At 57.4% G+C, this 22,906-nt stretch overlaps 9 protein-coding genes across 9 annotated transcripts; 5 read left to right on the top strand and 4 right to left on the bottom strand.

Annotated features, from left to right (window-relative positions):
- Window positions 1-435: 435 nt before the first annotated feature.
- On the bottom strand, window positions 436-1,421 carry BKCO1_8000033 (uncharacterized protein; the record flags this gene model as incomplete). Its single annotated transcript, XM_020279170.1, has 2 exons — window positions 436-1,338; window positions 1,392-1,421. 2 exons carry the CDS (start codon window positions 1,419-1,421, stop codon window positions 436-438), a joined length of 933 nt encoding a protein of 310 aa, XP_020125727.1.
- Window positions 1,422-1,738: 317 nt separating this feature from the next.
- BKCO1_8000032 (fas1 domain-containing protein) lies at window positions 1,739-3,514 on the top strand (the record flags this gene model as incomplete). Its single annotated transcript, XM_020279169.1, has 5 exons — window positions 1,739-2,269; window positions 2,322-2,410; window positions 2,640-2,835; window positions 2,901-3,350; window positions 3,437-3,514. The coding sequence occupies 5 exons, from the start codon at window positions 1,739-1,741 to the stop codon at window positions 3,512-3,514; spliced, it is 1,344 nt and encodes a 447-aa protein (XP_020125726.1).
- Window positions 3,515-4,227: 713 nt separating this feature from the next.
- Window positions 4,228-8,158, bottom strand: BKCO1_8000031 (myosin i; the record flags this gene model as incomplete). Its single annotated transcript, XM_020279168.1, has 4 exons — window positions 4,228-4,619; window positions 4,738-7,711; window positions 7,770-8,087; window positions 8,156-8,158. The coding sequence occupies 4 exons, from the start codon at window positions 8,156-8,158 to the stop codon at window positions 4,228-4,230; spliced, it is 3,687 nt and encodes a 1,228-aa protein (XP_020125729.1).
- Window positions 8,159-8,730: 572 nt separating this feature from the next.
- BKCO1_8000030 (plk protein kinase) lies at window positions 8,731-11,398 on the bottom strand (the record flags this gene model as incomplete). Its single annotated transcript, XM_020279167.1, has 3 exons — window positions 8,731-9,138; window positions 9,195-11,147; window positions 11,198-11,398. The coding sequence occupies 3 exons, from the start codon at window positions 11,396-11,398 to the stop codon at window positions 8,731-8,733; spliced, it is 2,562 nt and encodes an 853-aa protein (XP_020125728.1).
- Window positions 11,399-11,807: 409 nt separating this feature from the next.
- BKCO1_8000029 (opa3 domain-containing protein) lies at window positions 11,808-12,594 on the top strand (the record flags this gene model as incomplete). The annotated part of the gene is made up of 2 exons (XM_020279165.1): window positions 11,808-11,867; window positions 11,917-12,594. The coding sequence occupies 2 exons, from the start codon at window positions 11,808-11,810 to the stop codon at window positions 12,592-12,594; spliced, it is 738 nt and encodes a 245-aa protein (XP_020125732.1).
- Window positions 12,595-13,020: 426 nt separating this feature from the next.
- On the top strand, window positions 13,021-13,922 carry BKCO1_8000028 (opa3 domain-containing protein; the record flags this gene model as incomplete). Its single annotated transcript, XM_020279164.1, has 2 exons — window positions 13,021-13,105; window positions 13,159-13,922. 2 exons carry the CDS (start codon window positions 13,021-13,023, stop codon window positions 13,920-13,922), a joined length of 849 nt encoding a protein of 282 aa, XP_020125733.1.
- Window positions 13,923-14,367: 445 nt separating this feature from the next.
- Window positions 14,368-15,680, bottom strand: BKCO1_8000027 (cytoskeleton-associated protein; the record flags this gene model as incomplete). Its single annotated transcript, XM_020279163.1, has 2 exons — window positions 14,368-15,425; window positions 15,518-15,680. The coding sequence occupies 2 exons, from the start codon at window positions 15,678-15,680 to the stop codon at window positions 14,368-14,370; spliced, it is 1,221 nt and encodes a 406-aa protein (XP_020125708.1).
- A 1,771-nt stretch (window positions 15,681-17,451) lies between these two features.
- BKCO1_8000026 (zinc cadmium resistance protein) lies at window positions 17,452-19,305 on the top strand (the record flags this gene model as incomplete). The annotated part of the gene is made up of 4 exons (XM_020279162.1): window positions 17,452-17,530; window positions 17,579-17,625; window positions 17,676-17,762; window positions 17,824-19,305. 4 exons carry the CDS (start codon window positions 17,452-17,454, stop codon window positions 19,303-19,305), a joined length of 1,695 nt encoding a protein of 564 aa, XP_020125709.1.
- Window positions 19,306-20,611: 1,306 nt separating this feature from the next.
- Window positions 20,612-22,296, top strand: BKCO1_8000025 (mitochondrial integral membrane protein; the record flags this gene model as incomplete). Its single annotated transcript, XM_020279161.1, has 2 exons — window positions 20,612-20,800; window positions 20,848-22,296. 2 exons carry the CDS (start codon window positions 20,612-20,614, stop codon window positions 22,294-22,296), a joined length of 1,638 nt encoding a protein of 545 aa, XP_020125711.1.
- Window positions 22,297-22,906: the final 610 nt, after the last annotated feature.

Genomic DNA, 22,906 nt, shown 5'->3' with positions numbered 1-22,906 from the left:
CATGCATACCTCCAGCCCTACTGTTGATTTTAACCAGTAAAATATCCGTTCAGAACGGTCCAAGTCGTCAAGTCTGTGTGGTGCACTGGTCAGCGCTGTGCTTTGGATGACATCTTTGATCCGAATGTGAGGTGTGCATGTAGTCAGAGAGAAGATTTTTACTCGGCAGTATCAAGACTGCCCATGTGGCATTCAAGGTCCCGTTCTTGAGAAAGACGTTCCTCCCTTGGACACTCATCATGCGTCTCAATCTACGCCTAAGGATGACGATACGAAGGTTTCATCATAACATGCCGATGAGGGTAATCAAAGAGAGGTACCTGTACGTACCTTGTATCATAGTGCTTCACGAGGAAGTCGTGTCCCTAGTTGCTGACGAAGAGTATGGGTATCGCTAATTTGAAAACAACAGCTTAGAAGTGCAAGGAAGAGCAGTCAGTAGTCGAGCTCCACCGACTCGTTTGGCATTTGATCCAGTTCACGCGCGATCCTGCGGTAGGTGATGCCTTCAATATCCGGAGGAGGATTGCGCGCAGGACGCTTCCGCTTCTTGCCCCTATGTGCTTCTGGAACAGCAGTCAACCTTTTCTTTGCGTTGAGAGGAGTTGGGCGCTTACAGGTCTCATCACCGACCATCGTCGTAGATGAGGGAGTGTCAGCACCTGCATCAGCTTGGTCCTCGTGCATGACCATGCCCGGGGCCACAGGCTCATGCACAACCGTGCCGACGGGCTTGACAACATTCGGCTCGTCGTGGTTGACTTCCTTGACATCTTGAGGCTCGACCTTGTCTAGTTCGGCTTGCGCAAGCCCATCGACGACCTGAGCTTCAAGCTTTGGCTTCACGTCATTCTGCTCCTCGGCCTCGCGCTCCTTGCGCTCAGCGACACGGATCTTGGCATCCTTGAGCATCTGCATAAGCTCAGAGCGACGGTAGAACTTGACAGCCTCATCATCAACGGTGCGCCGGACTCCATCAGGATAGAAGCCCAAGTCTTCCTCTTCCTCGTAATCGTGGGCCTCGTAGACCTGGTCCTCGGCGTCAGCCTCAGCGTGGCCGACGTCTGGCTGAGCGGCATCAGGAGTGTTGGCAGTCGGAGCACCGAGCTGAGCAGCTGCCGCATTGTAGCCCTCGTAATAGCCAGAAGCGCGTCCATGGGCGTGTCCAAAGCTAACACCAGCAGTGAAGCCGGCATTGTAGGCAATGTCCGAGGCAGCCGAGGACGGAGACGTGTTGTGGGCAGGCGGCGAGTTGGCCGAGGGCGTCACAAAGGATGGAAGAACGATGGGCTGCGGCGCGCCGGGAAAGTGCTTGCGACCGAAGTCGCGAAACTCCTCCTGCGAAGAATGTGAGCTTGAGGCAGGACACGCGCGGATCTTTTACAACTTACCTCGGAGACTTGGACGAAGGGGACAGCCATTTTGTCGCTGCGATGGGAATGCACCCACGTGAGCCTCCGGTACGAGCGAGGATGCGAAGCTCAATGGCCGGCGGTGTTGTTATGTCGAGATTGGCGCCGAGTAGAGGCAGCAGCGGAGGAAGACACGCATGGAAGCTCGGGCCCGCGCCGAAGCGAGGAAGCACCGAAGGATGGAAGGCGCGCACGGGCGCTGGCGGGAGCTGGCACGTGCCGATAAGATAGCGCGACGCGTGCCACCTGATGACGCACGGCCGGGGCAAGGCCGTCTCCCATGGCCGCTCGCCCTGCTCAAGACCCTGACAACTCGAACATCCAAGATGCGACACCCTCTATTTCTAGGATCACTGCTCGCTCCAGCCTTCTTCCTTGTGACATCTGCCCGAGCTGGACCTCTGTGGCGCGAGAAACTCGCCGACGTGCTCGATCAAGTGCCATCCTTCAACATCCCCAGCATCGTCATGCCGCCCGCCGCCTCGTCCGACGACGCCCCGATCCTGTCCGACGTGATGGGCAAGGACAGGAGCGTCAACATCTTCAGCGGCTTCACGCGGGATGTCGACTCGGTCGCTGCACGTTTAAACGACGGCTCTCAGAACGCGACTATCCTGGCGCCTGATAACAGCGCCATCCACAGCCTGCCACGCAAGCCCTGGGAAGATGCCAGAGACTACGAGTCTCTGGGCGCGAACGCATACGAAGGGGCCGATGGCTCAAGCCGCGCGCAAAAGAACTTGGAGCGCTTCGTCAACGCGCACATCGTACCTGAGAGTCCGTGGAAGGAGAACGACAAGATCCAGTCGCTTGCGGGCAATACGGTGTGGTACGAGATCACGGACGGCAAGAAGATGGTAAGGCTACCGAGGTCTGCATGTGCCCAGCAGAGTACTGATAGCGATGCAGCTCCAGCCTGGCAATGTCGAAGTTTCGGCCATCGCCGACAAGGTTGCCAACGGTGAGGTCTGGGTTATCAAGGGCGTTCTAAACTACGCGTGAGACGCTCTGTACTGATTAACGATGCTTTGTTCCCGGCGTGGGGTTCGGCGATATGATGGGTTTAGAAGTTGTGGAAGGTGTGCACGTCCGAAGCTTCCAGGATAAGGATACTCATCGGCCCCACTGTCGTCATCGCGGGGCTTCGCTCGCGCCATAGCTTCCATCACATCAACCCCAGCTGCAACCACCTCGATCACTTCTTCCTTCACTTCTATTGTCCTGTAGACAGACCAGTATCCGCGAATCCAATTCAAGCAAGACCATGTCATTGGCACCCAAATTCGCTGGCCAGAAGCTGGCTTCTGGCGTGAAGACGGTGCACACCCTCGAGCTCTGTATGTACATCCCCTCGGCCTACAAGCTCAAACCCGCAACTGACAACCAATTCCCCTCATCCACAGACCTCGACTACGTCTGCCCGGTAAGCAGCCCTCGACACTTCTGCCAACAAGGAAAACCCGAACCTTCCCGCTGACATCCGCCCAGTTCTCCAAGAAAATGTTCAACACCATCTACGACCACGTCCTCCCCACCATCAAATCCAAATACGACTCCCAGCTCCAAATCATCTTCCGCCAGCAAATCCAGCCCTGGCACCCCTCCTCGACCCTCGTCCACGAAGCCGGCGCCGCGGTGCTGCGCCTCGCCCCCGCGCAGTTCTACGCCTTCAGCCGCGCCCTCTTCGACCAACAGACCGACTTCTTCGACGTCAAAGTCGTCAACGAGACGCGCAACGAGACCTACAAGCGCCTCGCCAAGATCGCCGCCGGCGTCGGCCTCGACGAGGAGCACGTCTACGGCCTGCTCGAGATCTCGGACAAGCCGGGCCCCGACGGCGCGCTGAACACCGGGAACAAGGTGACGGACGACGTCAAGGTCATGGTCAAGACGAACCGGCTGGTGGGAATCCACGTCACGCCGACTGTGGTGTTCAACGTACGTCTCTTACATTGTTCTGCGTCTCCTGTTTTCCCCCCTCGATTTTTCGCGCGTGGTGCTGATAGGAGCGATTGCAACAACAGGGCGTTGTGGAGAACAGCATTTCCAGCAGCTTCACCAAGGAGCAATGGGAGGACTGGCTCGAGAAGAACGTGGTGTGACTTTCTTACGCGAAGGTCGGGACTGATGCCTCTTCGTATGTCTAAAGGCAAATTCAATAAATTAATCACAAGCGATGGCCCCCCAATTCACGCCTCTGACCAACTCAATGCATACCCATCGACGCCGCAAACTCTCGGAATCGAGTTCAACCACCCGCAGCTCCACCGCAAAATGGCCCACCATCATCTTCTGCACTAGCAACGTGTCTCACAGTAGAAGCATCAAACAAGAAAAAAAAAAGATAAAAATTTCTCTATACTGACCCCACACGTCTCAAACCTGAAGAGTAAAGAAAAGAAAATCGTCCGAATCTACACCTTCCCCTCTTCCGTCTCCCTCCACCACATCATATACCGTCCCACCTTTGATTTGGGAGAGGGGTATCTCGGGATATCCCTTTCCCCCACCCTCTCGTCTCATTAACGTAGGTATGAAAGGTAAGAGAGGAAAAGGAGTAACAATAGAACTAGCCGCGAAGCAATATCGGAAGGGTGTAGGAAGGAAGTATCCGGGCCAACAGGAGAGGTTGTTCATCCCAAGTAGTAGACCCTCCAATGGCCAAATACGTCTCCCCTGCTTGCCCTGACCCCGATCATGGCATTTCTTCCCGCATAACATCCCCACATCCCACATCCCATCCCCGTTTCCAAATCCGCCAAGAATAGCCACCCCACCCGTCTATCGCCCCCCCCTTCCGACGCACACCATCCATCTACCAGTCATCCTCATCATCATCCTTCTTGTTCATGGCCGCCTGCCGCGCCCTCAGCGCCTCCGCCAACCCACCCGCCATGCTCGCACCACCACCGCCACCACCACCGTTGCTCGCGCCGCTCTCGGCCGTCGAGTATCCGCTGTCCCTCGGCGCGGGCGGCGGGATGGGTTTCCTGCCGGCCGGGCGCTTGGCCGGGGGCGCGGGGGGAGCGGGCTTCTTGGCGGCGGCAGCAGCAGCGCCGTTGGGAGGCGTGGGGACGGGGCGGGAGGTGGGCGGCGGCGGGGGGGGAGGGGTGGGCTTGGGCGCGGCCTGGACGACGACCTCTTCGAGGTAGGCGGACGGAGCCCAGCCCTGGGCCGAGCCGTCCATGCGTTTGGCGAGCCACCAGCCTGTTTTTGAGAAGGAAGGATGTTTGTCAGTCGGGTGCTCCTGTTGTTCTTTTGGGGTGGGACTCTTTGTTTTATTTTCCAGGGTGGTGGGGGGTGGGGTTGAAGAGCATCTACATACCGTTGTTCTCCTTCTGGAGGATGAGAATGACCTCGTCCTTCGCGACGCTTAGCTCGCCACTTGTTTGGCCGTTGAAATCGTAGAGAGCCTTGAAAGTGGGCTCTTTCGGCGCTGCGGGTGGTCCAGGCGGCGGAGGTGGGGGTGGAGGCGCCCGTCCTGACGATGATGATGCAGTGCGTGAATGACCGTTTGACAGCGCGGCAACTGGTTGAGGCATGGCTCTGGGCTGTGCTGCGGCGGCGGGAGCAGGAGGAGGTGTGGGCTTCGGCCGGTTGGCCAGCTTCGAAGGACCGCCACCGGGGCCGCCAGGCCGTAGAAGCTTGCCCTTGGTGATTGGCTTCGCTGCGACCTGCTTGCCCTTTGGTGTCGGCTTAGAGACCGAGTTGGGCGGCTCTCCTGCGCTGGTATGGATTGTTGAGCTCTTGTACAGGTCTTGCTGCGGTGGGACCTGGGGATCTTTGGCAGTCTTGACAGTAGCGATCTTGCCGGGCTTCTTGTTGTATTCAACAGTCGGTCCAATCTTGAGCTCGAAGGTGCCGCGGCTGGCGTTCGTAAGGTGAGTGAAGAACTCCGTCTTGAAAATGCAGTGGACAAGGGGATCCGGCTCCTGAGGCGAAGCAGCGCCTATCGAGAACCAATCGTCTTTGAGATTAGAGCAGCTGATGAACTTGATAGCTCCCAGGGTGATTGTCCGCTCCGCAAGAATCGTGATTTGCTTGTTGACCATGGCCTGCTTGACGATGTACACGTTCTTCTTCGTCAGGATCAGCGTACGGGGTTCAGCCTTACTCGAACGACCAAGCTTCGAGATAAGCACTTCAGCCCTGCAAGAGAAGAGCACCGGTTCTCCTCTAATGCTGATGGAATCCGCCATGACCTCGCCGGGGCCGCCCGAATTAGCAATGCCCAGGTAGTCTCCCATGAAGCGTCGGGATCCAGTCAAGCTGTACCGTCTTCTCTCTTTCCTGCCGGCCAAGACCTGGTGACCCTGATCACGCCATTGGATGAATTCCTTGCCGCCGTTGAGCTTTCTCCAGAACCGCTGGATACGGGTTGCACACTCGGCGCGGTACCGCAAGTAGTTGCGCCAAGCACGTTGGATCCTAATGGCCATGTTGTGCCAGTACCTGTCTCTCATGGTCTCCAGAGCAAAGAGCGTCTCGGGGGTCTTGATGAACACCTTCGTGACACCCATTTGCCACTCTTCCGCAGGGATACTGGTGTCTTTAAGGATCTGTTTGGCTCCAGTCTTGTAATCGCCAGTCCAGGTGTATTCTCCAGCGTACGAAGTCTTGGGTGACAGAAGGAAGAATCGCTCGACGAATTTTTCGAATGTCTGACGAGAAGCAAAACCAGCGCGGCGAATTCTGACGTTTTCCTGGAGACCGAGGTACTTGATCTGATGCAGAACGTTGGCATCGTTGAACTCGCTGTGCGATTTGTTCTCGTTTGGCTTGATGGTACGGATGTACGACGGTGAGGCCTTCATGAGAGTTGCGACCAGGTCGTTCGCGGAGACCTTGATCTTGTCACCTGCAGTCGGCGGGCGACGCTTGTTGTCCGTGTCAACCTGATGAGGGAACAGCGTGTGGACAAACTGGTTCGAGCTCTGGCCGACCAGAACAAGCAAGTCCTTCAGGAGCTGGTCCTTGTTCTTGTCCGTCATTCCCTGCACCGCATATTCGACATCGCCGGCATAATGCTTGATGATAAAGTTTCCTTGGCGCGCCGCGAAGTTGGGGTGCGATGAGAGACCGTTGAGACGCTGGACGAAGGTGTTGTCGGCGGCAGAGGGGTCGGCGTGAGCAGTTGCGCAGGCGTCGTTAAGCGTAGCAAAGACACCAGCGGGTCTCTTCTCCTCGATCAGCTCGCAAACGACCTTGTTATCGAAATACTTGATGGGGGTCCATTTGATCTGTTCTCTGTCGTACTCTTCTTGCTCGGCCTTCAAGGTCAGCTGGATAAAGATCTGCTGCAGCTTCTCATTGACATAGTTAATGCACAGTTGCTCGAAGCTGTTGCGCTCAAAGATCTCGAATCCATAGATATCCAGGATACCTATCGAGTGAGCTTGCTCTCCTCGCGCCTTCAAGGACATGTTGATTCTCATGACGATCCAATCGAACATGTTGAAGTAGATGGCCTTCGAAAGGGCGTCCCGGACAGATGCTGCTTGCGCGCGGTTCAAGGGAACGTCGTAAACAGAGCCTCTCCGGCCACCGCGACTGGTCTCCATGACTCTTTGTGTCAGAGCCTTGTTGACGTGCGCCGGTTCAACTTCCAACAGGTAGCCAACGAAATCAACCACCGACTGATCTGATATGGCCGCATTTCCCTCATCGTTTTCTACGAAAGTTACGTTACCGAGCCAGAGAATGGTGGAGAGCATGCGGAAAACGTTGTCCTGCTCGTCCTGTGTCATGCCAATGATCTTCATGGCGTTGAGCGTGTCGTTGAATTCAGCGAGGTCGTCTATGCCGTCGACGTCGTAACATTGCGATTTGCTCGTGTAGACGTAGGACTGCGGCTGCTGTATGCCGAACATCTCCCTGTAGTTCTGCGCGGCGCCCTTGGCGAATTGGTAGAAGATGTGGAAGTTTCTCTCGTTCTTGATCTGGCCGACGACTCGCGACTTCTCGAGCAGATAGTTGTTGATGTTTGCTCCGACGGGCTCTCCCTGCGCGTTGAACTGAATCTCGAGGTACTTTCCGAATCGTGACGAGTTGTTGTTGCGCAGCGTCTTCGCGTTTCCGAACGACTCCAGCAGCGGGTTCGTTGCTAACACCATGTCCTTGATCTCCTGGATGGAGCTGTTGCTTCCGCCCGACACGTTGGCAATGTATTGCATGAGGCGCTTCGCTGCCTCGGTCTTGCCGGCTCCCGACTCGCCGGAAATGATGACACACTGGTTCTCCTTATACGCGTTCATGTTGTAGTATGCGGACTCGGCGATGGCGAAGACGTGGGGCGGCATCTGGACGGCGTAGCAATCAGTATCTTTGCGGCGCAGGCGCGCTGCTCGGTACGCTCACCTCCAGCCTGTTCTTGCCCTTGTAGCTCTCCAGCACCTGCTCCGTGTATATGCCCAGGTCCCGGAACGGGTTGACCGAGACCAGCACGTGGCCGATGTAGGTGTAGATCTCGCCATTCTCGAAGCGCTTCTTCAAGTTCTCGTTGATGGCTTCGTTGGAGATCTTGCTGATTAGTGTCAGATCCGACACGCCGACCTCCTTCTTCTTGGTGGTTTCGAAGACGGCCTTCTTGGAGAAGCCCTTTCCGCCGCCGCCGCCAGCGGCGGCCTGCTTGGAGGCGCCCGCGTCCTTCTTGCGCCCTGCGCGCTTGGTAACGGCCTGTGGGCGGGCAGACTGGTTAGTCGAGTTGCTTGACGAGTCGGGGCGGGAGGCTGCGGGCAGCTCACCATGGTGGGTCCGGTGTGCGCCCTGAAGGCAGTCAGGAACAGCTGTACCCCACGAGTCGGGGGCGGGTATCACGAATGGGAGCGGCGGTCGCGTGTGCAGAGGAGCAGCCTGGGCCGGCGAGAGAGGGTCGTGGGGGGCGAGAGGGTTTGCGCGCAATGGAGATCGCAATGGGGCGCGGTATGTTACGGGAGGGCGAAATGAGAGGCCTGGCGGGCGGACGTCACTCACTGGGCAGCGTCACGCCCCGGGCTTCGCTGCGTGAGAAGGGGCCCCCAGCCTGGCCTGTGGCGCGCCGTGGCGGTGCTGCGCCCGACGCGCAATCCGCCGCTGACAGCTGGCCGCTCTCCCGCACATCCCGCACCGCCGTTGGCCTAGGCCGGGTTAATTATTGCTGCCTGTTCATTTGTCATTACTGTACGAAAGCCAACGCTGCCTAAGGTATCCCAACAGAACGCGACGCGTAACAAGAAAAGAGGCTGTCTGTCCAGCGCCCAGCCATGCCGCCAATAATGCTGCCCAAGCGTCATAAGAAGTCCGCCCCGACCTAACACCCAGCCCGAAATACAACTGCTGCCTACGCCGACCCGCGCGGCGCATCTCCGCCATGCCGCCCCACCGTCACCCACTCCTGCTTCCTCTCGTCCTCCACCAGCGGGCCCTCCCATCGCAGCCGCGCCGTCTCCCGCGTCGAACAGCCAAGGCCGCCGCCTGCCACCCAGCCGTCAATGACCGTCATGATGAACTGCAGCTTCTCCTTGAGGTAGTTCGCGTCTGCCAGCGCCTTGATCGGCGCGCCCTTTTCTCCCGTCGCATTGAGTAGGGTGCGCAGAGAGGTCGTTAGAGTATTGCGTGTTTTAATGTACTTGTATGGCACCTCGCCGTACTGCTCCAGGTACTGCGCTGCCTCCAACGACAGACACGTAAAGTTACAGAAGCAGCCGTCCGCCGAGAGCACCAGCTTCGTGTGGTCGGGGAAATTGAACTGTAACTTGCGTGAGCACTTGTTCTCACCGCAATCATCTGCCGCACTTCGCTTACCTGGAACGAGCCGTCACCGAATCCCCAGATTCCCACGCTGCCGAAGCGCTGGTAGAACCGGACGAACATGGCAACCTTGTCGTCTTCGCTTTGCGTTTCGTCGCCCTGCGAGGGACCTTGCTGGCACATGTACTTGCCGAACTTGGCCCAGAGAATGCCAGTGGTACGCCTCCTCTCTTTGGCAATCTCGGCGGCCCGCAATCCCTTCTCCCCACAGTCGGTGTAGTACTCCAGTGGCACCTTGTCCACCGAGCTTGGCTCTTTTCCGAGCGCCTGCAGGTGCTTGTAGCCATCTCGGGCCACCACATGCGTCACCGGTTCACGTGAGGTGGCTCCTAGGATGCACCCAATATTTCCATTTTCAAGAACGTATCCGACTCCATGTTTCCTGGAGTAGTCCACCCATTTCGATACGAATGGGAGCGAGTACGAGCTGGCTGGCTTCCGCGTCGCGTACGCACGGTTGGCCAAAGCTCTGGCGATGTTGTCGCGGAACGTCGAGACTCGCGCAAGCACCGACTCCGGATCGGAATGTGGGACCAGAGAGGGATCGGACGGTGTGGAAGGGCGCGAAGCCGGCTCTAGCGAGTCTACCCTTTCAGGCTGTTTTCTCTTGACCGGCGCCGGGACCTTGGGGACTGGCTCAATCTCGCCTAACTCCTCCAAGGAGGAGTCCGAGGACGGCATGTCTCTGGTAGGTCTAGCCAACGGTGCGCTGTGGATTTCCCTTGATGGCCTCGGCGGTCTCTGTGCACTGACAGTGCGAATTGCTGCCTGAATGCTCCTTGTGCGCTTCGGCCTCTCCAGCTTCTCGCCTGTTTGAAGGGGCTGTGGCGCAACGTTCTCCTTGTGCGAGAAGGTCCTGCCTCCTCTCGTGGGTGGTTTCATGAGTGCTGATTGAGTCCGGTCGTTGCCGGTAATCTCAGCTAGCTGGCACCCTTCCTGAGACGATTCCTTATCCTCCACAATTTCAGCCAGTGCGCAAGGGTTCACGTCCGGCCAGTCGTTACGATCGGGGTACGGCACATAGACAGCGTCGGACGGGATAGGGACGACTGGCTGGCGTCCAAGAGCGAGTTCCTTTTCGCAGTCCTTTACGACAGACCTGATCTTCCTGCCTCCAATGACGGAGAAAACCTTACCCTCTGCAACTTCACCGACGCCTGACTCCTTACACAGCTTGAACCACTCATCGGAATAGCCACGGGCACGTGCCGAGGCAGGTAGTGCTCTTGTGGGCCACTTCGGAGCACCTGCCTTGTATTTCACGTCCAGCCTTGCGGGCATGTATCCGAGCTTGAAGAAGTCGTGGCTGACAATCTTGTCCGGGCTTGGTCTGTCATCTTCATGGACTAGAAGAGAGCCTACGAGATCCTTCAGCTCAAGGCATATGTCGTTCGTCGTCTTCGCAGGATCCGGCCAGCTGTAATCGCGCGTCTGGAGTTTCTTGTAGATGTCTTCTCTCTTCGGCGCGTGGAACGGCGCCTTTCCAACGGCTAGAGTGTATGCGATGATTCCAATGGCCCAGAGATCGACCTTCTCGTTGTGACCTTTGCCGCCCTTCTCGAGAATCTCGGGTGCAAGGTAGTTTGGTGTTCCGCACATGGTGGTCCTTCGTGCTCCAAGGTCGTTCTGCGAGATCAAGACAGCGGCGAGGCCAAAATCCCCGACCTTGACGTTCATGTCCTTATCAAGGAAGAGATTCCCGGTCTTCAGGTCTCGGTGGATAATGTTTCGGTGGTGGAGGTACTTGACAGCACCGCATGTTTGGATTAGGAAACGGCGGATCTCAGGCATGGTGAAATGCCTCCGCTTCTTGAGGATATCCGCCAAGGAGCCGTTGTCGCAGATTTCAAGAACGACGTATGTACTGGTTTCGAAGGAGAAAGCGCGGTAGAAATCGACGATGTTCGGATGATGAAGTTTCGAGTGTATTTGCAGTTCCGTGACAAACTACGCCGAACGTCAATAAGACGCGTACAAATACGCGTGTATTTGCATACCTTCTGCGCAAGCTTGGGTGGTTCCATCTTCGACTTGACAATCTTTAGGGCGACTATCCGTCCGGTGGGCTTCCCGTTGTCGAGAAGAGCGGCGCGATGGCAGATGGCGAAGCCACCCTTCCCAAGTTGTTCTGCAGTTTCATATTCAAATCGGTGGGGCTCCCGCACCAGCGATGGGGGCGGGTCGGCGTGGACGGACATTTCGCAATTGTTGTTTGACGACTTGGTGGTTGGGCACAGTCAAGTCGAGGCGGTATGGGAGACCGAGGTTTCTGTTTACCCTACTGCTCGCCCTAGCAACCAGCCACCAGCGGGGCCCCTGCGCCGCCCGCCTGCCAACCAACCAATCCATCCCCGCTAGGCCCGAACTGCAGGCACCACCTACTCTGTACCCAGCGTGCCAGCTTCCCGCCGAGCGCCGAGCATGACGCACCTCCCAGCTCTCCATCGCATGCAAACCGCGTCCCTTCGAACGACAGACAATCCATCGCACTGGGAGCCCACACTCCACGATCCCCACACACCCTCGAGTTCGATGCCTTGAAATTGCCGCCAACTCGTGCCCCACGCGCTTCCCATCAGCTCCGCACGTCAACCACAGGCAGCAGCCATGTCCCTCACTTTAAAGATCGGGTCTCTCTTCATTCGTACACTTGCCAAGCCGATTGCCGTGAGTCTACCGAATCGGCCTCATCAATGCATCGGCTGATAGCGGCTAGAACGGAATAAAACGCAGCGCCCGCAACCATGAAAGCTTCCGACGGACCTGCGTCGCATTCGCACAATCCCTCCATCGTCTCGACGTCCGATGGCGCGTAGGACTGCTACAAGATCCTGCCGTCATAGAACGACAAATCCAAAGGGAGCTCAAGGAAGCCGAGGCAAAGCGACGCGCGGCGCAGATTCCCACAGTCAAGACCGAGGCACAGACAAAGGCAGACGAGGAAGCGCTGGAGAAACAGAAAGAAGAAATCACGGAGAAGCACAAACCCAAGACTCCGAGGGTCAGGCCTCTGGCTGAGAACAAGGCCATTGATATGGGCGCCAACTTCATTTCCGAGGCCTTCATGTTTCTTGTTGCAGGCAGCGTCATTATATGGGAGCAGTGGAGGTCAAGGAAGAAGGCTAGCGACCGCCGGGACGTGGTCGATGACAGGCTGGACGAGCTTTCAGAGAAGAATTCGCAGCTCATGGAGGAGATCAAGCTGCTCAAAGCTCGCGTTGCTCCTGAAGAGGTCGCCCGTGAAAAAGCCCAGAAGGATGCAGAGCACCGCGCCTTGAATGCATCAGCGGCGCGGGCTGCTCCGTCAGAACCATTGACGAAAGAAGTTACACCGCCAGACGAGGAACGCCCTAAAGTCTCGGAAGCTGCAATTTCTCAAGTTCGAAAAGCCTAGAATTCTCGCTGGGGATCACTTCAGTACGGATATTGTACAGTCCCGCCATATGTTCACATTATCTCCTCATGATCACTTGTCGATACCCGAATCTCCTATCCTCTAGAATCAAGCTGCTGGGGAAAAAAAATTATAGACGGTCTGAGGCGTTCTTCGTCGATCAAGGCATTACAGTTCTTTGTTTTCTCTGGCGGGAGGTGGAATAGCTCTCATCCATTGTAAGATAGTATGTGGTCAGCAAAATTGCCGAGTGCTGCAGGTGATGGGTTGTGGCCTGCCTTTGGTGTTCTCGCTGAAACCGGCAGGATCATTCGGGCAGCGCTTTCCCTTCAAACAAAACAGCTCACTTGTGTCTGAGACCTCAACTCCCGTATGATCAAGGCCCTACACTCACTCTCTCCAAAAGTACGCTCTTAGTGCTTCAGGATGTTCTGTACAACTCTCCATCGTCGCAAGTCCTTCTCATCGGCCATTCCAGCTCTCACCGTAAACCCTGGGCTGAATCTACGAGGTGAACGATACCGACCTCCGAAATCCAAGAACCTCACTGACAATCTTTTACAGAGTACTGCCTTAATACCCATGATCTTGCCCTCCCTCTTCCTCGCCAGGGCAGCGCAGACGTCACCCGCACCCTCCGTGTGCTCCTCCTCTCACCCACCTGCGCCGCCCCATCCGCGCTGCCCGCCACCCTCACCCGCATCCAACACTTCGCGGCACTCAACGGTGGCATGGACTCCATCATCATGTTCTTGCTTAACCCAGACTCCTCCGCCGCCACCACTCACACAAGCCCTCACCAACCCGGCCAGCAACATCAACAACAACAGCGACCCCAAATAGGCCTCCACGCCTACGCCCACCTCACCTCCACCCTCCTGACTGACCCCTCCCTCTCCGCCCTCCCCCTTCTTCCCCTCCCATCCACTCCCTCCCTCACCCCCATCCTCCAAACCTACATCCGCACCAACTCCGCCGCCCGCGCCGCGCGCCGCGTCCAAGAGCGCAAGAACAACAAATCCACCACAACCATCGTATCACCGTCAACCACACCACCGTCATCGACCTTCAACACAGCGCTCGATCTCCTGCCGTGGTGCACGGCCGACAGCGCGGCGGCGCCGCTGGGTAGAGACGTGGTGTTCCGTTTGACCGACCTGTTCGGGTCGCTGAGGGAGGTGGCAGCGGTGGCGGTCGCGCATGGAAGCGGAGACGGGGACGGGGACGATGGGCTGCGGGCAAAGGTGGAGGAGATGGTGTTGCTGGTTGGGGAACGGACGGCCGGGGATGTGCTGGATTTTTGGGTGGAGGAGTGGGTGGCTGATTGATTTGCTGGGATATATTTTGCTGGCTATGGGCTGCCTAGTGTTCACATGAGACTTGCTTGTTATGATGGAAGAGGTGTAGCTGTGGAACGGAATGTCTTTAATGGTGGAAATATATCAGATACAAAATTGACGATAGCTAGATGTCAGAGTGCGTTTTGACAATCCTAAAATTTATTAGATCAACAAACTGCAATCTGATTAAAAAATGCATTTATAAGAGAGGGCTATCGTCACTATAAGCGTTCTAACTCCCGCAATGATTTTAAGCAGCAGATTAATGTCCCAATTATGATACATACTTAAACTCCATCTATGCAAAAGCCATCACGGTCATACTTCGTTCGCTAACATCATGATTGGTCATCCCAGCCTTCAACCACCCAAATAACGCCCACTCAATGCAGACAATAGCAATGCTATAAACCATGACAATCGCTGCAGAATCCTAATATGACCGCCGCTGCAGCGGCCTCTGAATTATATCATCCTGACTGATCGGCCTGTCCCCATCGTTGACGACAACAGCCTCGCGCCTGACGCGCCGCCGCGCCACTTCTTCCTCGTTCTCCCTGCTGCTCCGCGCCCGGAGGTGTCTCCTGCCGTGCGGTCTCGGGACGCCCTCCACAACGTGGCTGGTGTCGCTATGGGGCCGCTCTCTGAGCCCGTGAGCGCGCCGGCTCTCCGGCAGACGGTGGCGGTCCCAGACCGTCGTGGCGTCGCCGCCCTCGCGGAGGACACTGCTGCCGGAAGCAGCGCCGGCGCCAGCACCAGCACCCACAGTCCCATAAGCAGCTTCGATGCCATCGCCCGAAGACGGCTCCGGGCGGCTGATGTCCTCGAACAGTGCGGACACGTCTGCCTCGACGAAGGCGTCGAATTCGCCGCCACGTCTTGAAGGCTGTTGCTGCTGCTGCTGCTGCTGCTGCTGCTGCTGCTGCTGCGCCCCGGAGGGACCGTTGTTGTGCTCGGTGGCGGCGACGCGCCCGCCGCCGCCGCCACCCACCGTGATGGTCAAGTCTTGGTCGTCGTTTCCATCGTCAGACGTGACGTCCGCGGCATGGCTGTTGTCGTCGGAAGCATCGTCCCAGTCGGAGCCGTCCACGTGCTCGACCGCCCAGTAGCGGCTCGCCATCTCGCGGCGCATGTCGGCGGTCGAGCGCGAGCGCCCGCCGCGCCCCGCAGCGACGTCGAAGCCCACTTCGACGGCCGCCGTGGCGTCGTCTTCGTTGTTGTTGTTGTTGTTGTTATTGTTGTTGCTGTTGTCGTTGTGCTCCTCCTCCCAATCTTCGAGGTCGATGCCATTGGTCGTACGGATCAGCTGGATGGCGTTGCGCGCGGCGCGCTGGTCCGGCGCGCCGTCGGGCTTCTTGTAGTCGGCGAGGATGCGGCGGATGGTGGACGGGTCGTTGAGGACGCGCGTCGTCACGATGGAGGTGGCGGCTTTGCGGATCTCGAGGTTGGGGTGCTGCGTCGCGAGGACTTGCAGGCTCGGCAGCGGGATATCTGGTTATCGGTGGAGTTAGCGCAACGGTGGTGCAGAGGATGGGGTGGGGCGGATGCGGCGAGAAGCCGGGGGTAATGGTTATACGGCGTACCATCCTCGGTGCCTTGTGCGACGGCGCGCGGCGAGTCGGGGGCGGGCGCAACTTCGGTCAGGTTGTAGACATCGTGCAGGCCGTAGCTGACGCCGCGGACCAGAGCGTAGATGCCTGCGCCTATGCCGAGCCAGAGAACTCTGTCGGGGATGGTGAAGGACATGGTCGCATGGTCGGGGCGTCTGCGTTTCGCGGTCGTGGCTGAGTTTCGCGGAGGACACGTTAGTGAGGCGCTGGTGTTGAGTGGGGAGCGGTCGAATGACGTTTGTCAAGGCTGAAGGCTGGGCGGGCAGCGGGCAGCGGGCAGCGGGAGCTAAGAAGCGCGGGGCCGAAGCGCATCACCCTTGCTTGTTGCCGCCTTAGGCAGGAGAAGGAGCTCAGGCGCCGAACTTCGGTATATCAATAATTGTTTGTCTAGGTACGAGTATTCAAGTTGTCGTGCTTGTCCTGTTTGGAAGCACCCAGGCGATGTGAAACACAGCATCGAGCGTTACTAGATCGCACAGCTCTCAAACTCTGCAACAGCACGACAATTCCCTCCTGAACGGTTTGCAAGACCCTGTTCAGTTTTCATGTCGTCATAGACGTCCGAAGTCGCCCACTTCAAAGCATCACCCGACCTAGCGCTCTTTGCCATTGGTAGCTCACTTGCTTGCTAAGCATTGCGAGATCTCACCGCTTTGATTTCAATCCACTCTTCAAGAGGTTTCTGGACTCGTGTTCAGTAGATTTGGTCTAGAAAATTCTGCGGCTGACAGCAGCTTAAACAGTCGGGTCGGCATCTGGTCGGAACTCCGTAGAAGTTGTGGTTGCGGAGTTCGTTTATTGCGGCAACCTGCAGCTGCAAGATCAACATCTTTGTGAGACGACCTGGGTCGCATAGCTGTTTGCACAGGGCAGCTGATCTTCTTGCACTTTGTAAGAGGAGCAACCCATGTGATCCGTACAGGAGCACGCGATGTCGTAGCATTGAAGACCGTTGACGTGTCACTTCTGAGTCAAGATACTCCGACGACGATAATTAGCCCAAGAACCTGCGAAAATCCAGGTCAGAATGGAGTTCCAAACTCGGCGGTCTGGAGCTCTCAAGGCTGTGCCGATCTGCTTCTTCAGGATCTTGATGGCGGCAGGCGCCCGTTGTGTGTCCGACTGGCTGGAAGTGAGATGGAATCCGGAGCTGATGCCGCCGCGTGTCCGTTGCCGGAACCGATCTCGCTCGCAGATCCGACCAAGTCACTGCACAGTCGCGCGAGCTGTCCTCGTTGATCGGGAGTAGAAACCACATAGCATGGAGATTCCAATATCTGCAGACGAGCCTGACTTGTTGGTGCGAAATCCTCGTGTAGCAGTGTTGTGCGAAGCGTTATCCGTACAGTCTCGACCATCGAGAAACACCGGAGTTCGGAGTTTCCTCCCTACCCCTTGGCCCTTGCGGTGTCGTGTGCTAAATAACAGATCAGATCGATGCCTAAAACTGCCTTTGCTGAGACGTTCAAGTCCGAGCTGAAGCGCAATCGCCTCGGAGCAGATGGGCTGTTCGCAGTGGTGTGTTCGTTGCGTGGTTAGAATCCCTTGCCTGCTCAGCACGCGCAAATAATGATGTGGGCTCGGCGGTACAGCAGGCGCAGGTGCAGGCGCAGGTGCAGGTGCAGGCGCAGGCGCAGGTGGATTGCGGGCAGCGCTCCCGGGGGCAACGCAGTGGCCCGAACGCCCGGCGCCGCGCTATCGATAGCCATTAATACATTGCCCAAAGACTACTGAGGGCCTCCACTTTACCACGCACTCCTCTCATTCCACCCGCCTTCCCTCCACAACACCCACGCTCGCCGTCGCCTGCGTCCCAAACATCGACACTACCGCGCAACCCGCCGTTGCAGACGCCCACCGCCGGCCCGCTCTCTAGCACGCGCCTCGACGCGTCGTCGTTCGGCAGCATGGGGCTCTCCAAAACCACCCGCATCTCCATACTGCTGGGGATTGATAGCGCTTTCTTCTTCCTGGAGCTCATCGTCGGTATGTAGCGCGCTGTCGTCACAACTGCCTCTCAATAACGTTCCGCAGGCTATTCCGTCCACTCGCTGGCGCTGGTGGCGGACTCCTTCCACATGGTTCGTATCTCCGAACCCAGACATACCTGCCTCTGCTGACGTCAATGTAGCTCAATGATGTGCTTTCCCTTTGCGTTGGTCTTTGGGCTGTGCGAGCCGCCAATGCAACGAACCATTCGCGAATGTTCACCTACGGCGTAAGCTTTGCGCGACTCGAAATAAAATTGGAAGAAAAAAGATGCGCTAACCCCGTCGCAGTTCCAACGCGCCGAGACTCTCGGTGCCCTGATCAACGGTGTTTTCCTCGTCGCTCTGTGCCTGTCCATCTTCCTCGAAGCCATCCAACGTTTCGTCGAGCCGCAGGAAGTCGGAAACCCTCGACTTGTTCTGATTGTCGGATGCTTTGGCTTGGCTTCCAATATCCTCGGCTTGTTCCTTTTCCACGATCACGGCCACAGCCACGGCGGACACGGCCACTCTCACGGTCACGATGAACTCGGTTCAGCCGAGGAGGGACACAGCCATGCGGACCATGCTGTCGATGCTATTGCGGATGAGCGAGGAAATGTCGTGGATGTTTTGCCTGAGAGCAGATTCGGGAACTGGCCCTCGAGCCAGGGTATGAAGCGGTCATCTAAGGACTCTGGCAATTTTGGAGAAAATTCGAGCGAGGGTACGGCCAGGCCTTCCTCTGGCGCAAGCCGCCAGGTCCGGCGTCACAGCCGGTCGAGGTCGAGGAGTGGCTATGGCGGGTTCGGAGACCTACCCGTTCACCCAGCTTCCTTCAGGAACGAGATCATCAATGCGGCGCGCATGGATTCCGTTGAATCCGAGGAGTCTTCGGATAGCGATGGTAACGAAAATGGCGCTGCCGAAGGTTCGGCCCCTACGGAGAACTCCCCACTCTTGCAAAAGAGCAACGTCAAGAGCTCGATTAAGCGCAAGTCCAGCCACTCGCACAGCCACTCGCACGATTTGCATGGAGACCACAAGCACAACCAGCCCAAAGATAGCGGAAACGGCGGTGGCCACGGTCATTCTCACGATCTCAACATGCGCGGAGTATTCCTCCATGTCATGGGTGATGCTCTCGGAAACATTGGCGTGATTGCTTCTGCTCTCATCATCTGGCTTACGGACTTCTCGTGGCGTTTCTACTCGGATCCCCTCATCTCCTTGATCATTACCGTCATCATCCTGTGCTCGGCTATCCCGCTGTGCAAAGCGGCTTCCCGCATCCTGCTCCAGGCTGCGCCGACCAGCATCAATGTTGAAGATATCGAGAGCGACATTCTTGACCTTCCTGGTATCATCAGCTGCCACCACCTCCACGTGTGGCAGCTCAGTGACACCAAGCTGGTTGCTTCTCTACATGTGCAGGTTGCTCACGACTTCAAGGGTCAAGGGTCCGCGCGCTACATGGAGCTTGCGCGTGCTATCCGGAGATGCCTGCACGCATATGGCATCCACTCGTCCACTATCCAGCCCGAGTTCTGCCTCAACGAAGGACACAACCACAACGCCTCTGATCACAGCGACAACAGCTCCTGCGACGGCGACCCGAACTCGAGGAGCACCACGGTCAGCAAGAAGCTCAGCAAGAAAGCAAGCAAGCCTGGAAGTCTCCGCAGCGAGGCGGAGACGTGCTTGCTCGCTTGTGGGGATGCTTGCGGTGACGGTACTCAGTGCTGCCCCCCCAAACCCACCGAGGAAACCGATGGCGACGACCACCACCACTAAAAACAATCGCCGTCAGGCACTCCGCTTCCTTGTCCTATTTTAACAGCTCCTGCGTCAAGTTTTGGATACATGGTTTTTTTTGGGACTTTGGTACGGTTCCTGCCAAGAAAACCGTTCATTTCTCTGTTGTTCGGGAAAGATACCCCATTTTCACAGTTTCCCTCTCGATGAGTAAATCGGCGTGCATCAGGCCACTCCTTCCCCGGTCGTCTACCTGACGAGGCACATGTAACACAAACAAACTTCTTTGGTAAGGTTCAGGTGTTGGTCATAGACTTGGCTATTGCAGTCTTGGTGGTGGTTCCACGTCATCGTTTTGGAAAAGCAGCTGTTCCTTCGTAAACTTCATCATCGTAGCGGTTTTCAGTTTGACATCTGATAGTCGACCCCGGTATAGCATGGGCAGAGTCAGATTTACCAACCCCCTAATTTGTACCACTACCGAAACATCGGTTTTCTTTCATTGGCTCTACATCTGGTGCGTAGCATGTATGACGGGGCGGGTGCGCCCTCAATCAAAGGCGTTATCTTGAGTTACTTCTGTGCACTTGAAATAACCGTTGGGCACGCCCCGCAGGCAAAACCATGATCCTTCAAGGCTAGAACGGTCTGTTGGCGTATGCGGCTCGCCCACATGGATCCAGACGCCAAAACGGAGGCGAGCGCCACAAAGATGGACAGAGCACCGGGGGAGGGGCCAGACTAATCGATCTCGATTTCGCCTATATATCAGTGCATGGGAGATCTTGGGAGACATGCAAGCATTCGCTCGGTGTCAGCGTGGTGGCGGCGGCGAGAGTGGAGTGCTGAATGGAAGGGATTGGAGAGGCGCATGGCGGGTGATTTGATGCACGCAGATCGACGCATGGGTCAGAGCTCACGAGCCCACATGCGATCGGCCGCTGAGGGCTGTGAGGGCTGCACCGGACGCACGAGCTGGTCGTTGGAGCTGCGGCCACGAATGGGAAGCGGGCCTAGCGGAGATGCAGCCGCCAGCTAGCAGGCATCGCGGGGCTGCGGGGCTGGTCGCTCGTGGCTCCCAGCACACAAGGTGACGTGCAGCAAAACGAAAACGCGGGCAGCACGCAGCTGCATCGAGTGTAGAGCTGCGCCAAAATGACGTCGTGCCCGGTCCAGCCAGTGCGCCGCTTCCTTGCTCTGATCCTCGATTCAATCACATCACCATTCCGTCTACCTACCCTCAACACACAGCCTCCCCTCGCTGTCTTGAAATCCCCGCACCCTCGACGAGTCTCCAGAGGCGACCAACGACAATTCCCGCCATTGCCCGACTCTTCTCGCGATAATGGTTTCGCTCTGGGGTTCCAACAAGGACGATGACGCGAACGGCTCCGAGTCTGGGGCCCCGCGCCGGAGCGACGACGGTCCTCCCAGAAGGTCTTACGACGAGCGCGAACCTGATGAGCGCACACGACTCTTGCACCACCCTCATGCGCCCAATTCCGATGGCTACTTGGATCCCGATGATCCCGCCGTACGTATCGCCTAACAGTGCAGTGAAGCTCCTGCTGATCTTAGCAGGTCTCGCCCTACAACCTCTGGAGCGTGCGCTTCACCCGCTACCTTACCGTTCTTTTCCTCATAATCTCCTTCTTGTGGTGGGTGCTGCTTCTGGTCTGCATCTTCGTCTCGCCGCCCGGCATGCACTCGCGCGGTTCCGGATTCTTCGACTTCTCCTTCACCTCCCTGACCGTCGGCAACCTACTGGTGGCCCTCCTCTTCTTCTCCGCACCCTCGGGCGCCATGCGCATCAGCGCCGGCATCGTTGCCGGCGTCCTACTCATCGACATGATCATCGTCCTAGCCGTCCCTCGGATACGGGTTGAGGAAGGCTGGATCGGTATTGCTTCCGTCGTGTGGGCAGTAGTGATCGCCGCATGGTGTGTCATAGCCGATCGTATCGTGGCTTGGGGAAAGGCTGAAGAGGAGGAACGCCTGACTGGTCGACCCGAGACGCGGAGGACACTGAAGGAGTGGATTGCCGTGCTTCTTTCGACCACTATCCTGATCATCTTCGTGATCATCACCATACTGATGACGGGCACCCTCGGCCTTCGCTCTCGCGATGCGACGTTATCGATGGATGGAGAGAGATACTTGGTCGATGGTGACAAGTACGCCGTCCACCTCGCCTGCGTTGGCAACGTCACGTACACGCACGACAAGAAAGAACCCACTGTCCTGCTTGAGGCTGGCGAAGAGCCGTCAGAGTACGATTTCGAGCATTGGGTCTACAATGCCATGCAGAACGGCACCATCAGCCGCTACTGCTACTGGGACAGGCCTGGGTATGCTTGGTCAGACAACGCACCTTCTCCACACTCGGCTGGTATGTCGGCCGACGCGCTGTCGGAGGCTCTGGCCCGCGCAGGGGAGGAAGGCCCCTGGATCCTCGTCTCCGCCGGTACCGGTAGCATCATCAGCCGCATCTTCTCCTCGAGGCATCTGCGGGACGTCGTCGGTCTAATGATGATTGACCCCATGCACGAGGACCTGCTACACAGGCTGTCTTCGCCCGGCCGTGGCTTCTTGCTCTGGGGCTGGGGTGTCATCTCGCCGCTCGGCATCGAACGGCTCGGTGGCGCCATCTTCAGCGGCCGCACGCGCGAGGACCGCGTGTACGGTCGCAATGCGTACCAGAACGGCAAATACATCAAGGCGCAGCTGCAGGAGAATCTCGTGGCGGACTCGCTCACCAAGAATGAACTGGTCAGCAGCCGCGCGATCCAGGAGCGCAACGCGCCGGTTGTGGTTGTCAGCTCTGGCATCGAAACGAGAAGGGACAGCGAGTGGGAGCGGAAGCAGAGGGATCTGACGCATCTGACGGACAACCTAGTCGATTGGACGGTCGTCAACAAGGCGCCGCATCGGGTCTGGCAGACGCTGGAGGGCAGGCAGGCGATGGAGAAGAGCCTGAAGAAACTGGTGAAGGCGGCGGCGGCGTACGACTTGCCGTGGAGAAGGTACTAGGTTTGAAAGCGGAGGTAATGTGCTGCAGGCATGAGTTGGAAGGAAGGAAATGGCAGACTGTTGATTTGGACTTTGACTCACAGGGCATACACTGGACCGGTTACGCAGCCTGGAGTTTGAGAGATTTGAAACAAGGGCATGGTATTATTGTTTTTTTTTCTCGTTCTTACTAGTAATTTACTTCTTTCTACCTGTAATCAACTCTGGCCTTCAACTGTTCCCGGGAGAAAAAGGGTGTCTCACCGCCGAGGCGGACACGGCATGCATGCAGATTGTTCCCCCACTCCCGTGCCTCGTGTCGCTGCTGGACCTGTGCGATGGAGCTGGCCCATTAGTCAGTTATCCGGGGAGCTCGGAATATCATGTCAGGTGACGTCATAAGGAGTCAACGTCCCCCTTGGGTTTCCGCTCGGTCGCTCATCCGTTCCAGACGGTCAAGTATTTATCGCATGCTCTTAAGACTATTCCAACATCTCCTTGGCGTTTACGACTCCACGAATACACCTCCTCTCTCCACATTGGACTCGACCGAAGTGAACGAGTCAGGCAGGAAGGCTAGGCAAGACAGGCAACACCCGGCTGCCCGAAAATCAGCACGAGTCCCGACGGC

Source organism: Diplodia corticola (assembly GCF_001883845.1).
Source record: "Diplodia corticola strain CBS 112549 chromosome Unknown scaffold80, whole genome shotgun sequence".
Taxonomy (NCBI): domain Eukaryota; kingdom Fungi; phylum Ascomycota; class Dothideomycetes; order Botryosphaeriales; family Botryosphaeriaceae; genus Diplodia; species Diplodia corticola.
Note: the sequence above shows the minus strand (reverse complement) of the source record. Positions and strands in the feature narration are given on the sequence as shown.